This window comes from Pagrus major, chromosome 7, assembly GCF_040436345.1.
Source record: "Pagrus major chromosome 7, Pma_NU_1.0".
Lineage (NCBI taxonomy): Eukaryota > Metazoa > Chordata > Actinopteri > Spariformes > Sparidae > Pagrus > Pagrus major.
The window spans coordinates 22,457,045-22,472,635 of NC_133221.1; the positions used below are offsets into that span (position 1 = coordinate 22,457,045).

Below are 15,591 nucleotides of genomic sequence, written 5' to 3' on the forward strand. Positions count from 1 at the left end.
TACATAATGCAGTACACATAATGAAGGAGTAAAACATTTACATTTCCTGTCACCCATCTCTCATATAATCGTCAAAAATGGCTTTGATATGAAAGACAAACACATTATGGAAATGGATGGAGAATTTACCCCAGAGAGGCGAATCCTACGTAACAGGACCAAGTCGTTCACAGCCTTCACATCCTCCATGTTTTCTATCGTAGCCAGGTCTGTGTATTGTTCTCTGCAGTATTTCAGTGCTTCGGTCATGTTCTTTAGATCATAAACCAAATGGTACTGACGTTGAACATGAGAGAAGACCGTGCACAGCACTGTAGTAAAAAGCATGCATATTAATTACATTTTGTATTAAAATAGTGGTGTTGTAGAGGATTGTGTGTTATGTGAAATTTTACCTTTGCAATATTAGTAATGGAGAACATTTGAATATGGTGAGATGTATTGTTTTACAGCCTATCCCTGGTCATACCTCGCCCTCAAGTGTAACTGTTTTAAAAACTATGAACAGCTCGGCTCCGTGAAATGGTTAAAAAACACATCATACAATCCTCTTTTCTTTGTATAGATCAGTAAACAATGCACTTTAGTATACAGCAGCCTTAATAATTGAAATTGTACTTTCCTGAGGCAGCCAGGATGCTCAGCAGGGCTGTCTTCATCATTGTTGCTCGCTGTTTCTGTCTGTCCTGACAGCTTCACAACTGTTAAGGCAATGAATATCTGTATATCACTTTGACGTGACTTCAAGCCAGAGAAAACAAATTATGCAAATTGGATACAGTCCATCCCTCTCCATCACACTGATATGTTTATCTGATGAATTAAGTAGTTATTATTAGACAGCATTTTGAATATTGTTCCTACCAAAAAACATTACTTAAAACAGTAAACATAATCAGCTTTGTTACCATCTTTCATTTCTTTATATCTGCCATTTCTATTTCGTAATTTTTGATAATTGGTTTAAAAATATGGTGTCACCTCCAAGCGAGGTTGGTGTGTGTGCAAATATGCTTTTTCCCCCAGACCCAGGCCTGCTTGGGTTTCTGTCCTTTAGTGACCAAAGATTAGGATGAAGTCAGGTGTGTGGATTTGAATGGAGTGTGAATGCCTTTGTCTATTTGCCCAGTGACAGAATGCCAACCAGTCCCCCCGTCTTTGATATGATGAAATGTATTTGTGGTACAGAATCCATAAAATATATAAATGATATAAATAAATGAATGCTTGAACTGAAGTCTTGAAGTTTAATTAATGATAATATCCAGACCAGAATCCATTTGATTGTATGGGGACTGAAATGTGGTTGTAAATCATTTGAAATCCATCTACTACTTTGAAAGAATGTGTCTGTTTGTAAGCCTTAGTTATATTAAAAGTGTGCGAATAAGTCTTGCAGCCTTGCCTCTCTTCTTAATACTGCTACAGTGCCTTAAAACCTTTCACAGTGCAGTCAGTAATCACCCTGCTTTAACCTCTGCTGTATTAGACTAGATACCCGGTACAACACACTAACTTTCTCTCCTTGATTCCTTGCAGTGTCTGTGTGCCTTGTAAAAACTGTCTGTAGATTGCTGCTAACATTAGTTTTTTTCCCCTCTGTCTCCTTTTTCTTCCTTTCGTTTCTTCATATCTTCCTCTCTTCCTGCCAACAGTTCTCTGCCTTTTATCTTCTGTTTTCTTACTTAAGTTGTGTTTGTTGCTAACCCTTTCCTCTTAATACTGTATTAATAGTTACTTTGTCCAGAAATCATAAACTTAAAATAAAGCCAAGACGAGTTAAGGATTTTTCAGACTGCTATTGTTAAGAATTGAGTTTGGATCATTTTTATGAATTAAGAAGAATTATGACCAAGATGTATGTGTATTAAGCAGGACGTTTTACAGTCAATGATCTCTGGTGGACAAACTAAGGATGACACTTTCTCAAAACTACCTCAGACATTTGAATGGCATTTCTGTGCAGCAATTTCTTTGTCGACTAACAAAAATGCCAGTACTGGTATATCTGCCATAAGCTAAAACATATCGTCCAGGCCAATATATCATTTATTATTTTTATCTACTACATGCCTATATCATGCTGTAGTTAGCAGATATCCTCTGTTAAATGACAGTGAACTGGACATCGTAACTGTGTCTGTACTGTAGTTGGTATTGCAGCTGTCTCTTGCCGTACGTTGTTCTGCTGTGTACTGACTCACTGCTTCCTCTGCTGTCTGGCTGTGTGAACTGCATGTTGGTAACACCAAGGGGTCACGCTGGCTGACCTCACTGAGAAGAAGAAAGGGAAGTTTGGCTGGTTCACCCAGTCCACAGAGACACAGGGTAAATGTGTTTGTGTGTGCATGAGTGTCTGGGAGTGTGTGTGTGTGTGTGTGTGTGTGTGTGTGTTTGCACACATTCATGCGAAGAGTTCATCTTTGTCCTGGAGGTTTCCTCTGTAGCCTGCATGTGCTTTGCCTCCGCTTTTATTTTTGCTTTTGTGTTTGCATGCCCTGTGTTGTTGTTTCCATATCTAAGCAAATTAATTTCATCAAACACGCACATGTACACCTTATCATCCATCATCTCTGAACTCCTTTGCATCACATTGTTCCCCAACAAAAAAATAGTGTGTGTGAAATGAATCAACACTTTGTACTGTAGAGCAGATGAAAGGCTGATGTTTACCGACAAGCAACATCTTATCAGAAAGCAACTAAAGTCATGGCATATGTGACTTTGAATTCAAAACATTTTCTTTGATTTAATTTTAATGCACACTACTGTTACTATTCATAAATAGAAGGCCTAGTATCAAGATTAATAATACATTTTAGTGTGACAAAGTCTAAAGTAAATCACGCAAGTCTGTGTGAATTTCTGGTCTGTTCTTTGCCACAAGAAATTTTTTACTTGACGTTTTGACCAGGATTTTTTTTCCCCTGCAAAATGTACTTGTGTTTATTATATTAAAATATTATATTATATAATATTACATCCTGACATGCCTTGTAATGTATAGTAATGTATACAAATACATGTGTTTTCAAGTGTTTACAAGTGTTTTCAGTTAATCTCAGTATTTGTGTTCATATCCCTCATCTAATCATAATCATTTTGTATTCCTGTCATTTTACAATTGTAAAGACAATATTTTATGCATGTACTATATATGATTTCCAATATACTGTATGTTGTAATCCTCTGACTTTGTAACTAATACTTGTTGGAGCATACAGACCTAGACCAAATAGTTTGGTCAAATGTTCAGTGTAATCAGTTTTGAAAAAGATCAACACAAGTGTAATCTGTTTGTGTTTCCAATTGATAAATGAGTAAAAAAAATTATAAGCATTATTGACAAAGTCCAATTTGACTCAGGTCTGGCAGCATGTACCCACCGTGACTTGATCTATGCAGAAACCTTCAAAGTCATCATTTTGCAGTGCTCACAAAACAGGACGGTTGGTTTCACATGGTGCAACTCAGAGATCCAGGGGTCCATCACAAATTGGATATAATCAGTGTTTGAGACCCAAAATGTACTGTACTTAAGGAAAAACCTGGCAGAATTTCCTTTCATTAATATTAAACTCTGAGAAGGAGTCACCCCAGCATTTTCTATTTACACCTGCATTTCTTGTGTTTGTTTTCTGACGGTTTGGCTTGGCCTATAAGTTATGTGACACATGAAAGAAAACAAAAATTTCTGCTGACACTAGAGCTGAAAAGGTACAATTGGAGACTCATTTCTTTAATAAATGGCTAAAATCTAAAAATATGAGCTTTTTGTAAACTTAAAGGTTGTAATCATCCTGCAATAGTTTCAGTCTTATGCGTGATTCTCTATACAGCAGATTACAGAATTATTTCTGACATTCGACTTAAAACACATTTCATCACCCTGGAACCAAGCCAAACCAAAAATGCATGTGTGTCAATAGCAAAATGCATTATAATGTAAAATTAAATGGGGAAACCTTTTTCCATCAAGACACAATTTTGATGTCCTAAACCTCTCTGTTAACTTTTGTGTGTGTGTGTGTGTGTGTGTATATGTGTGTATGACACTACAGCGAGCATACCCACGAGTGAGACCGAGTCAGTGAACACAGATAATCACACTGGAGTGGAGGACAAATCACCCTGCTGTGGACCCCTGTGGTGAGTGTGACAGTATTATTATTATGATAATCTGATAAAAGAGGTTGACCTCCTATGATAGACCTGATGGAGGACAGTTGACGGACACAGTGGCTGTTTTACATATTCAGACTGTGACACAGAGTACAAATGTTGCTGCTCTTTATTTAAAGTTGCCTCATCTTTTATTCTCCCCAGTCAAAAAATTACTAAGTCAAAGTGCAGGTTAGTACCTTAGCGCTGTATGACACTGCATGGTTGTTGCCTTCTTCATTCATTTCCATTAAATTTATCTTGCATGGTTCATTCTTACCTCGTGTTTGACTTTGACCGGATACCTAATGTGTTTATCCAATTTGTTTTAGTTGATCCAATTTCTGTAATGTTTTGTTTATTTTTCCTGATCTCGCTACAGTTTTATCATTGTGTTTATTCCCCTGTTAACTCACCTCACCTCACCTCATCATATTGATATTGTTTTCATTTTATGTCACCACATGTGTAACTGTATATGTGAGAAATAAAATGTTATAATCAAATACATACATGAAGTACAAAGTCAGAGGAGTTAATTCCAAAACTTCTATACTATTTTCCATTGTCCATTGTTTTCATTGTCGCTCATCATATCTTACATGAACTTAATTCTTCTGAACACAGCTGTTTGATCCTGACTATTGATTCTAAAGTGGATTTATTTGTTTGTCAGTCGTCAGTGGCGACGCTGGAACCGTTTCTGTCGGAGAAAGTGTCGCGCAGCCGTGAAATCAGTGACGTTTTACTGGCTGGTCATCATCTTGGTGTTCCTCAACACACTCACCATCGCCTCCGAGCACTACAACCAGCCAGACTGGCTGACTGAAGTACAGGGTATCTATTTAGCTCTATTATGTTCCCTTTGGTTGTAAAACATTCAGGTCATTTCAACATTTTTTACTTTGTTCAACTTTGAGATTTTTGATAACTTGTTCCTAAAGTAAGTCCTCTGCTCTCCAGATGCAGCCAACAAAGTTCTGCTGGCGATGTTCACCTTGGAGATGCTTGTGAAGATGTACAGTTTGGGGCTGCAGGCCTACTTTGTGTCTCTGTTTAATCGCTTTGACTGCTTCGTGGTGTGTGGAGGCATCATAGAGACCATCCTGGTGGAGCTGGCCATCATGTCTCCGCTGGGCATCTCTGTTTTCCGCTGCGTACGACTCCTTAGGATCTTCAAGGTCACACGGTGAGCAATAGAAAGTCATGTGTCATGTCATGTAGGAAAAACATGTTTTGATTAGATTGGATAGGCATTGGTTTTCGAGTTTTTAGCACTATTAAGACATGCAGTAAGCAAGCCATGACCGTAGCAAAACTCACCCAAAAGTTGCATCCTTTGCTATCAATAGAAATACTTCATCGAGAAGATAAAACATATACATGTAGGCTTATTGATAGGGAAGGGACACTATTGAAATCTGCTGTTGTTAAAAAAGCACAAATAATTTTCAAAAACAAAACTATGTTACATTAGAAGTCCGGTCTCTGACTGACACAACGCACACCCTATTATCCAATCCAGAAAACCTCCCCATTGTACTTTGTAGAAGAGTTTATATCATGTGTCAGCAAGTTGTGTGTACCTGTTTCTTTATTGGATGTCTAAAAGTAATGTAGCACAGATTTAGATGTCTGTGATATTATTTTATCATCAAGGGGCTGCTGTCACTGTCACAGTTCGAACAGCTAGCTGAGGGGCACCCTGAGTTTTAGTGGTACTGGTGATATCTAATAAAGGTGCTGTCTGAGAAATAATAACAAACAAACTAAATAACGGCTGAGGTTGCCTGTGCTGAATACAGGCTTCATGTCTTGTCCAACTAGTATTATAATTTCCATATTTGCCCCTCATTACCTTCATAGTTGTGTGTGTGTTAGGCATGCGGTGTTCACTTGCTTTAATTATTTTCCTCTCCAGTCATTGGGCGTCTCTTAGTAACCTGGTGGCCTCTCTGCTCAACTCCATGAAGTCCATTGCCTCCCTGTTGCTGCTGCTCTTCCTCTTCATCATTATCTTCTCCCTGCTGGGCATGCAGCTTTTTGGGGGCAAGTTTAACTTTGACGAGACTGTGACCAAAAGGAGCACGTTTGATAACTTCCCTCAGGCCCTGCTCACTGTGTTCCAGGTGAGGTTTTATTCACATAATTTGGATACAGAACAAAAAAAGGCCTAAACTAATTCGACATACAAAATAATAATCAAAATCTCTGTTCAGTAAGTAAATAAAAGTAGATCATTATTTGGGAATTTTAAAAATGTAATCTATTGAATTTTCAAATCTTCTAATAATTCTATAAACACTTAATCATAAAAGTGATTACACAGACCTCTGTACAAACCAAGTTTTGTATTTTTTTATGGCAACAACATCAACAGTTCTACTCAACAACACAGTGCAGGCTGTGAGGTTTTAAAACCGCACATTTCAACCATCTGACCAAGAAATCACTGGGTCCTCTTTGAATCGTGCAACATCTAGCGTCTAGGGTGTCTCCAAGCGTACTGACTATTTTGGTTCATGTATGTGCAGCAGCACAAACAGCAAAAGAGCGGAGTGGAGTTTAAATCTGAGGGTGTGTTGATTGATAAATGCACTTTGATTCGGTCATGTCACTGATCTCAACAAATGCAAAGTTGCTTCTTCAGGAAATTATTGTATGACGATACACATTAATAGTAAAAAATAGGATAACACTTTATATTAAGGCTGTTTTAGTAAGTGTTAATACCATTTAATGCAGATCCTGACAAGATGCAGATGACATTATAATGTATCAATGAGACTATATCAGTGTTAATAAAAGCATCATAAACATGTTTATTGTGTGATTAGAAGACATTATAAGAAACGTGGTTACCGTTTACAGACTTCTTAAGAATGTTAATGAAAGCCATATGAGTTTCTTATTATTGTTTATGACATTACAAACACATTGATAAGGGCCTTAGTACCTATTTACTACACCCAATACGAGGACCCTAACATGAAGTGTTAACATAATTAGTCTTTTATGTAAGATTATTTGTGATCACATCAATCTTGTCAGTCGTAGGTTAAATGATTGAAGTGGCTTCCACTGTGTATTGTGTTTGCCAGATCTTGACAGGAGAAGACTGGAATACAGTGATGTATGACGGCATCATGGCGTACGGCGGTCCAGCCTCCTCTGGAATGGTGGTCTGCATTTACTTCATCATCCTCTTCATCTGTGGAAACTGTATCCTACTGGCCACAAACACAAACACACACACATGCTCACACACTTGTCTTACATGGTTCACAGACAAAGAAAAATCCACATTTTCAGACTTGCTTGGTTTTAATATAGAGCCAGTTGGGTTTTTTTATTGGTCAGTGTTTTCCCCTTTAATCACATGACCAGACATCCTGCTAAACGTCTTCTTGGCCATTGCTGTTGACAACCTGGCAGACGCTGAGAGCCTCAACACAGCACAGAAGGAGGAGGAAGAGGCCAAGAAGAGGAAGAATAGTGCCAAGTACAGCTTAGCACAACTCAACATTACACATTTTATTGTTTAATTGTTTTTGTAGACTTTTGTCACATTTGTCACGAGCACTTTCTGTTGGCAGAAGGAAATAGCCTTCTGCCTTGTTGGTTACTTCCTGTTTAATGTCTTTATCAGGGATGCCGGCACAGAAAAGAGAGTTGAAATAATGGAGAACAAGGACGGCGAGACCAAGGTAAGAGATTTTAAATAAATCATAAATTAACTTTTATTATTAACGGAACGTAACAAATCGCAGCCGTCTGTCTGATTTTTATAATGCTAAACCCGATCCCTGTGTGTAGGTGCCAACAGAGACCTTGCTGGAGGAAGACAAAGAGTTGTACCCTGCCCTCGACTCTCCAGGTAAAAGTGAGGAAGAAATAATCCATTTGCTGCACACATTGTTATGGCGCTCAATATCTGCTGTACATTAAAGAGATATAAACATATCAGTAATTATGCAGATGTAATACTATCACCATCCATTAGATGAGATCAGTCAGAGCGATTATGTAGAAGAAATTATGTATGATTCAGCAAGGTATTACGATAAACTTGACAGACCATTAAAACTAAATTCAAAGACAAATCAGTACATTTCACAGTAGACATGAATGTTAATCATCACCACCTACTGTCTCTTAGTGTGTGATGATGAAGACAATAATGAAGAGCTCCCAGAAGTCCCGTTAGGACCCCGTCCTCAGAGGCTGTCTGAACTCACCATCAAAGAGAAGATTCCGCCCATCCCACTGGGCAGCGCCTTCTTCATCTTCAGCAGCACCAACCCGTGAGTCTCAGACAGTCTCATGTTGTTCAATGATATCAGTATTGAGGCACAGGAACCAGTCTGTGTGCTTAGTTTCACTGTACTTTTCTTTCCTCTTTCTGTCTTAATCTCTTCTTCTTTGTGTTATTTTCTGCCGCAGGATTCGTGTATTCTGCCATAAGCTGATCAACCATCAGATCTTCACCAACCTCATCCTAGTCTTCATCATGCTCAGCTCTGTCTCTCTGGCTGCTGAGGACCCAATACGCAACTTCTCTGCTCGCAATATTGTACGTAACCCCCCCGGGACTGTAGACTTTAACTGTCCTTAAAGGCAAGAATCGTTTTTGGAGGGTTGATTCGTCTCACCGTAGCTCATTAGTCTTTTGAAGGCTTTCGAAGACATTTTGACATGTCATAGTAGGCAAAAAGGTGTAAAAAAAAAAATAAAAAAATTATGGCTGAATTCCATTTAATTAATTCAGTTTCAGGGTCTTGGTATTTTTCATCTTTCACACTGTCATGACTTACTGGAACATGTGAACAGAACAGAGCCATCATAAATGTAATTAGACAAGTCCAAATGTGTGCTGTGAAAAGGCCTGTGGAAAAACATGATTTGGCTAATGACAATCAAATAACACACAATTACCTACCACAGTTACATAGAAACACACAGTACACGGGCAGCATTTTTATGCTGCGAAGTTAAGAATATTTACTAATATGTGGGACCAACTGTAGTTGTTTTGGGTGGATTTTTTTTCCTTAAACTCACACACATGCTCTCCTACTTGCTTACTTACTTTAGCACTTGATACTGTATTTTAAAATGCCTTTTAAGGATGAATTTTTTACCTAGAAATGATAGAATACAATAGCAAACTACTGACAACACAATTGAGGCGCTAACTGTGGACAAAAGATTGAACTTTTCTAGCTAGGATTCAGTTATTGCTCAGTGATGGGAAAGAGATTTAGGAGGGTTTTATTTCACTTTTAAATTTTAAATCCTTTTTCTCAGAAGACTTGCTGCTCTTAATTTATGAATTACAAACTATTTTCTTTGTTACACTGATAACACTGTTCTTATATCAAAATCTTGCCTCATACAGCGTTAATGTGCTAGAAGTTAGGGATCGACCGATTATCAGCCTGGCCCATTATCAGATCCAATATTCAGCATTTTTTCGATGCTGGCTTTATGATTTGTCCATTATCGGAATCAGTGTTTTTGTTTGTTTGTTTATTTGTGTTTTTTTGATTGCCAATAAAGTAAGTTAATGATCTGACTCTGTAAAGTAACTAATAACTAATTATAATAAATAATTGCCTGCAAAATGTTATGGGGTGGAAGTGTAAAGTAGCAGAAAATGGACATACTCAAGTAAAGTACAAGTACCTCAAAATTGTGCTTAGTTTTATTTTGTTATTTAAATTGTACAGTAGAGTGTTTGAGTATAATATATTTAGCTAAATTTCATCGCTGATTATTCAAAAGTTTCTAAGATTTTCATTTTTTTTGCAAATGTATTTTGGTTCCAAATATTGGTTATCAATCTCCTTGATAACTGATAATTGGTATGATACAGTCATATCGGTCGATCCCTACCTGTAGTCATTGTTCATGTGTTTTGACTCTTACTGTATCAATTTACTGTATCTGACTGTGCTGATATCCTGGAATGACTTGATGACTTGAACTTGTGCATTGCCTCTTGCAGATACTTGGTTATTTTGACTATGCTTTCACCGCAATCTTTACTGTTGAGATCCTGTTGAAGGTAAATGACCTTTGTGCTGTGTGGTGCTGTGCTGAGTAGAGCTTCAGTAACCCTGCGTGCTTATGTCACTCTGATTGCCTCCTCAGATCCTAGGCTATGCAGACTATGTCTTCACTAGTATGTTTACATTTGAGATCCTTATTAAGGTAAACGATGCGCTGCCACTGCAACAACCCACCACTTCCAAGCTTGCTGCACACGTCCTCCTTCCCCTCATTTTTTGTCTCTATATTTTTTGTTCAAAATGGCCGCCTGCTTGTCCTGTTATCATGGCGCCAATCCGTCAACATGGAGATCATGCGTTTACGTCAGATATTTTTATTTTTTTGTCTGTCAGTCACTTTTCCATCACGGCCCACCTCCCCTTTTCATCCTCGACCTGTTTATGGACCAGTGGCTCTCCAGAGTACAACTACTTGTTCTCAAATATTACAGTTTTTTCTCTTTTTTGCTGATTTGGCACTCTGACTCTGGTGGCATTTTGAAACTTTTCACCAACAATAATAATTTTTTTAAACAAAATTTTTTTGATTTTTAATTAGAAGGATATTTGTTAAATCTAAAATGTTCTGGACTGTGGAGAGATGAACTTGAACATCAAGCTTTACATCCTACTGCTTGATTGCATACCGTACACACAGATGTACCCCTTTCCTTGTCTGTTTTGGCTAATGCACGTCCAAAGAATGTGCTTGAAAAAATCCTCAAAAACCAAAAACAGTTGTATTATTTTTGATGTTAAAGTGAAATCCTTTGCCTTACCCATTTGCTCGCTGCATGCCTGCATCAGGTAAATCTCGTGTATTATAGCTTAAGCCAACAATTTGATCAGGAGAAGATTAAAGGACCTGTTTCATGGAAAGTGTTTATATTACATTCACCAGCTTAACCTGCACCGGAAATTAGTGTAGTAGCTTTTAGATAATGTTCCCTATGTCTTGTCTGAACATTTTGCATTCTTTATGATCTGTCTATTTTTGGGCGTGTATGTGTGTGTATGAGAAGTACTGGCTATGGGTCTCTGACCACAATATTTTTAAGTGTTTTTAAAGATGCTTTTGTGAGCCAATCCAGACTTACATTGTCAATATTACCTAAAATATTGAGCCAAACATATTAGAAATATTGAAACCATTATTGCAACAATATTTGAAGTACTTACCTGTTTTTGTGTGTGCCTGCTCTAAGTAACATAATTACATTACATAATTAACATAACAGGCTGATTTTAATGCTGGACCATCAGCTGGGAATTTAAGTTAAGTCCCATTGCTGTCCTCCTGCATGTGTGTGATGGCAGATGTGTCGTCTTTAGTCCTGACTGTTTCTCTAACTCTGTCTCTTCTCTGTCCAGATGACAGCGTTTGGAGCGTTCCTACATAAAGGGGCATTCTGTAGAAACTACTTCAACCTTTTAGACCTGCTGGTTGTTGGTGTGTCTCTGGTCTCCTTCGGCATTCAGTACGTATGATTTATTTGTTTTCCAATGTCTTAGTTGAAATGTAACATTGATCAACGATGTTGTATTTTTGCCACAATAAATAAACATTGCTCTTTGCTCTGTTAGTGACAAGTCTTAAAGGAACACCTCTATGACAACATGTCCTTTTCTTTTACTTTTCTGTCCTCTCTAGGTCCTCTGCTATCTCAGTGGTGAAGATTCTCCGTGTTTTGAGAGTCCTGCGTCCGCTCAGGGCCATCAACAGAGCCAAGGGACTAAAGGTCAGAATAGCAATAACTCAACATGATGCATCTGTGTGTATATGTTATATCTTATGATACAGTACTGTGTATTCCTACTTATGGTGTAAAACTGTGTCGTCTGCAGCATGTGGTCCAGTGTGTGTTTGTGGCCATCAGGACCATCGGCAACATCATGATCGTCACCACACTGCTGCAGTTCATGTTCGCTTGTATTGGAGTGCAGCTCTTCAAGGTACAATGAAGTGTGTGATAAAGGCTGTTAGGGACACAACCAAATCAACAGGCTCTTCTAGTGTAAAACAACAAATAGTTTTACAGAAGTAGAAGGATTTAAACTAAGAGCACCTCTGACTTTCACTCATTTCATTTTTTTTTCTCTAACAAAGGGGAAGTTTTATCGCTGCACTGATGACGCCAAGTCCAGCCCAGAGGAGTGCAGGTGAGTTTTTATATTCTTAATGGTTTCCAGCTTTAGAAATTGGTCTGAATGAGTGCATCTGTATATGTGTGTGTGTGTGTGTGTGTGTGTGTGTGTGTGTGTGTATGTAGTTTATTTAATAATATTTAATCTTTAAATCACAGAGGTACCTACATTCTCTACAACAACGGGGATGCGGCACTGCCCATGGTGAAGGAGAGGATCTGGTACAACAGTGATTATACAACTTTGACAACGTCCTCATGGCCATGATGGCTCTTTTTACTGTCTCCACCTTTGAAGGATGGCCCACGTAAGTGCTGTTTTGCATTGGAGGTGTTTACAGTATGATAATAATAATAACAATCTTACTTTTCACTTCAAAAGCCATGTAACAAAGTGGTTCACATAGGCAGCGAAATAAAACTGAAGTGACAAAAACATCAGATTTTAAAAGAAAACAGATTAAGATCAATTTGGTGTCTAAAAATCAATACAGTGTAGAAAAGGCAATAATAGGAAAAGAAAAATATTTTTAAAGTTCAAGACTGTTAAAATGAAATTGAAACTCCGTATCAGATCCGTATCTGTATCTGTAAGTCTATTAAGGCTAGAATTAGACTATTTTGTGTGCATGAATGTGGACTTGAGGAAGCATTTGTATGCATACTGCTTAAAGTACACCCTGTATCTTTGAGTTAACATGAATCATTTCTGGTCATTGTCTTTATTTTGTGTGTTTTTTTGTCCCTCTGCAGGCTGCTGTACAAAGCAATCGACTCTAACAAAGAGAACATGGGTCCAATCTACAACTACCGCATCGAGATCTCCATCTTCTTCATCATCTACATCATCATCATCGCTTTCTTCATGATGAACATCTTTGTCGGTTTCGTTATCGTCACCTTTCAAGAGCAGGGGGAGAAGGAGTACAAGAACTGCGAGCTGGACAAGAACCAGGTAGGAGGCTTTTGCGGACAATGTTGCAGTGTATTGTTAAAATCGTGCTATATAAATAAAGTGGACTGGATTGGATTGGATATTGGTGCTTTTATTGAACATTTTAAATTGAGTAGGAAAAATCTCTTCATTTTAAATGATGATGTGGGCGTTCCGCAGAAGAATATGTGTGCTGGGCTAGGATATTTGTTGATCTTATCTAAATGGATCTGGCTACATAATGATGCATCTTTCTTTCATATAACTGATAGTAGAAATAGATATAGTCGCAGTTTATTTGGGCTCAAATCTAATGAAACATCTACTGTATCTGTGATTGGTGCAAACACCTGTTCATGAATCTGTTTGTCTGTTTCCTACATTCCCCCACTTACACTCACCACCACTGCAGCGTCAATGTGTGGAATATGCTCTGAAAGCTCGTCCTCTGCGGCGCTACATCCCCAAAAACCCCTACCAGTACAAGTTCTGGTATGTGGTCAACTCCACAGGCTTTGAGTATGTCATGTTCGTCCTAATCATCCTCAACACCCTGTGTCTGGCCATTCAGGTGAGTGCTCTTCATTTAGTCCTTTAGGTAAAATTGACCTAGACTAGCAAGTCAATCTTTCCTCACCAACCATAAATAAATAACCATTAATATTAAAGTATCATATAATAATATGATACAGTGCCTGTATTATTTAATAATATTTAATACATTTAATTTGTTTCACATTTCTGATCAGTTGTCTGCATGTCTCTTTCCAGCACCATGGTCAGTCTCATCTGTTTAACTATGCCATGGACATCCTCAACATGGTCTTCACTGGGGTTTTCACAGTGGAGATGATCCTCAAACTCATCGCCTTTAAACCCAGAGTAAGTCCTCTCCTTTCCTCTCCTCTCCTCCTCTCCTCTCCTCTCCTCTCCTCTCCTCTCCTCTCCTCTCCTCTCCTCTCCTCTCCTCTCCTCTCCTCTCCTCTCCTCTCCTCTCCTCTCCTCTCCTCTCCTCTCATAATATGCACATATATACAAAACCACCATCAGGTCCTTACGTTATCTTGTTTAGAGTTCTCTTTTATATTTAATCCCTAAAAAGATTAATATTTTTGAGTTTTTATCTGAGAACACTCCCCTTTTCCTTTTAACCCAGCCCTCATACACTCTTCCTGTCCCTCTTACCTCCCCTCTTGGGCTCATTGCCCACTGGCTGTGACTCCTCTTCCATTTATTCCTCATCATCACCCTCCATTACTACTCACCGTAACCTCCCTACCTCTTATACTTCCCTGCATCCCCCTCCTCTCCTGCCTCCCCCTCTCCTCCTGCTGGCTGCGCATGCTGCCACATTCAGGGCTATGTCGGGGACGCCTGGAACGTCTTCGATGCTCTGGTGGTGATTGGCAGTGTAGTCGACATCATACTCAGCCAGGTAGAAAGACGTCAGTATGTACAACTCTGTCATTCCCTCTCCCTGCTGTCTTAGTGCTGCAGCCACTCTCCTTTTTTCCTTCCTTCACATCTTTCCTCCTTCCCTTCCTTCCTGTCTGAATTTTGGGTTATGTCAGGCTTGAGCCAGTTTCATGAAGCAAGTCTGTTGAAACTGGACTGGAGATGAGCACCATAGACCAAATACATGCTGATGGACGAGAAAATTTCCTAACCTGCGTCTGCAACTAAACAGTGTTAAATGTCAACATATACATTACATTTAGCGACTGTTACAAAACGATTTGGTCTTGTGAAACTGTTTAGTTTTAGGTCTATGGTGGCCATTTCTTTCAGCCTGCCACTGCACCAGTGAGAGTAAAAACAATATTTTTGAACTAGAAGATCAATTACAAATAGTTAATATTTAATAGCTAAGTTTAAATGATTTTTCTAAATTTAACAAGTTAGTTTTCTCACAGACTCAGTGGCAGGAAGAATTTTGACTTTCAACCTCACTCTCTTATATCAAATCACAACATTTTGATGTTTTCCTCTTTCTATCTTTCATAATTCTCTTCTTTTCTTTTTTTTTTTTTTACCCCTCCTTCCTTTTCTTTCTTGCTCTGTTGTCTCTCTCTCTTCTTTTCTGTGTGTCTTTGTTGCTTGTGCTCGCAGAACTATTTTGCTGATGCATGGAACACGTTTGATGCCTTAATTGTTGTGGGTAGCGTGGTTGACATTGCCATCACTGAGATCAATGTAAGTAGTCATTAATCACATACACGCCTCAAAGGTTGCGTTCGAGATCACAGCTTGTATAAATATGTATAAATTTGTGTTCTTCACAACACCAGTAACTAAAGCAACC

At 38.4% G+C, this 15,591-nt stretch overlaps 1 protein-coding gene across 1 annotated transcript in view; it reads left to right on the plus strand.

Annotated features, from left to right (window-relative positions):
- Nucleotides 1-15,591, plus strand: part of cacna1db (calcium channel, voltage-dependent, L type, alpha 1D subunit, b) — an 88,115-nt gene that overhangs the window by 50,579 nt on the left and 21,945 nt on the right. The window contains 22 exon segments of the mRNA XM_073469576.1: nucleotides 4,062-4,149; nucleotides 4,327-4,353; nucleotides 4,838-4,998; nucleotides 5,125-5,350; nucleotides 6,083-6,290; nucleotides 7,263-7,383; nucleotides 7,549-7,663; nucleotides 7,811-7,868; nucleotides 7,978-8,038; nucleotides 8,321-8,465; nucleotides 8,605-8,734; nucleotides 10,169-10,228; nucleotides 11,583-11,689; nucleotides 11,863-11,950; nucleotides 12,057-12,164; nucleotides 12,319-12,371; nucleotides 12,515-12,590; nucleotides 12,593-12,663; nucleotides 13,109-13,310; nucleotides 13,702-13,860; nucleotides 14,061-14,171; nucleotides 15,399-15,482. Coding sequence (XP_073325677.1) covers nucleotides 4,062-4,149; nucleotides 4,327-4,353; nucleotides 4,838-4,998; nucleotides 5,125-5,350; nucleotides 6,083-6,290; nucleotides 7,263-7,383; nucleotides 7,549-7,663; nucleotides 7,811-7,868; nucleotides 7,978-8,038; nucleotides 8,321-8,465; nucleotides 8,605-8,734; nucleotides 10,169-10,228; nucleotides 11,583-11,689; nucleotides 11,863-11,950; nucleotides 12,057-12,164; nucleotides 12,319-12,371; nucleotides 12,515-12,590; nucleotides 12,593-12,663; nucleotides 13,109-13,310; nucleotides 13,702-13,860; nucleotides 14,061-14,171; nucleotides 15,399-15,482 — 2,459 coding nt within the window.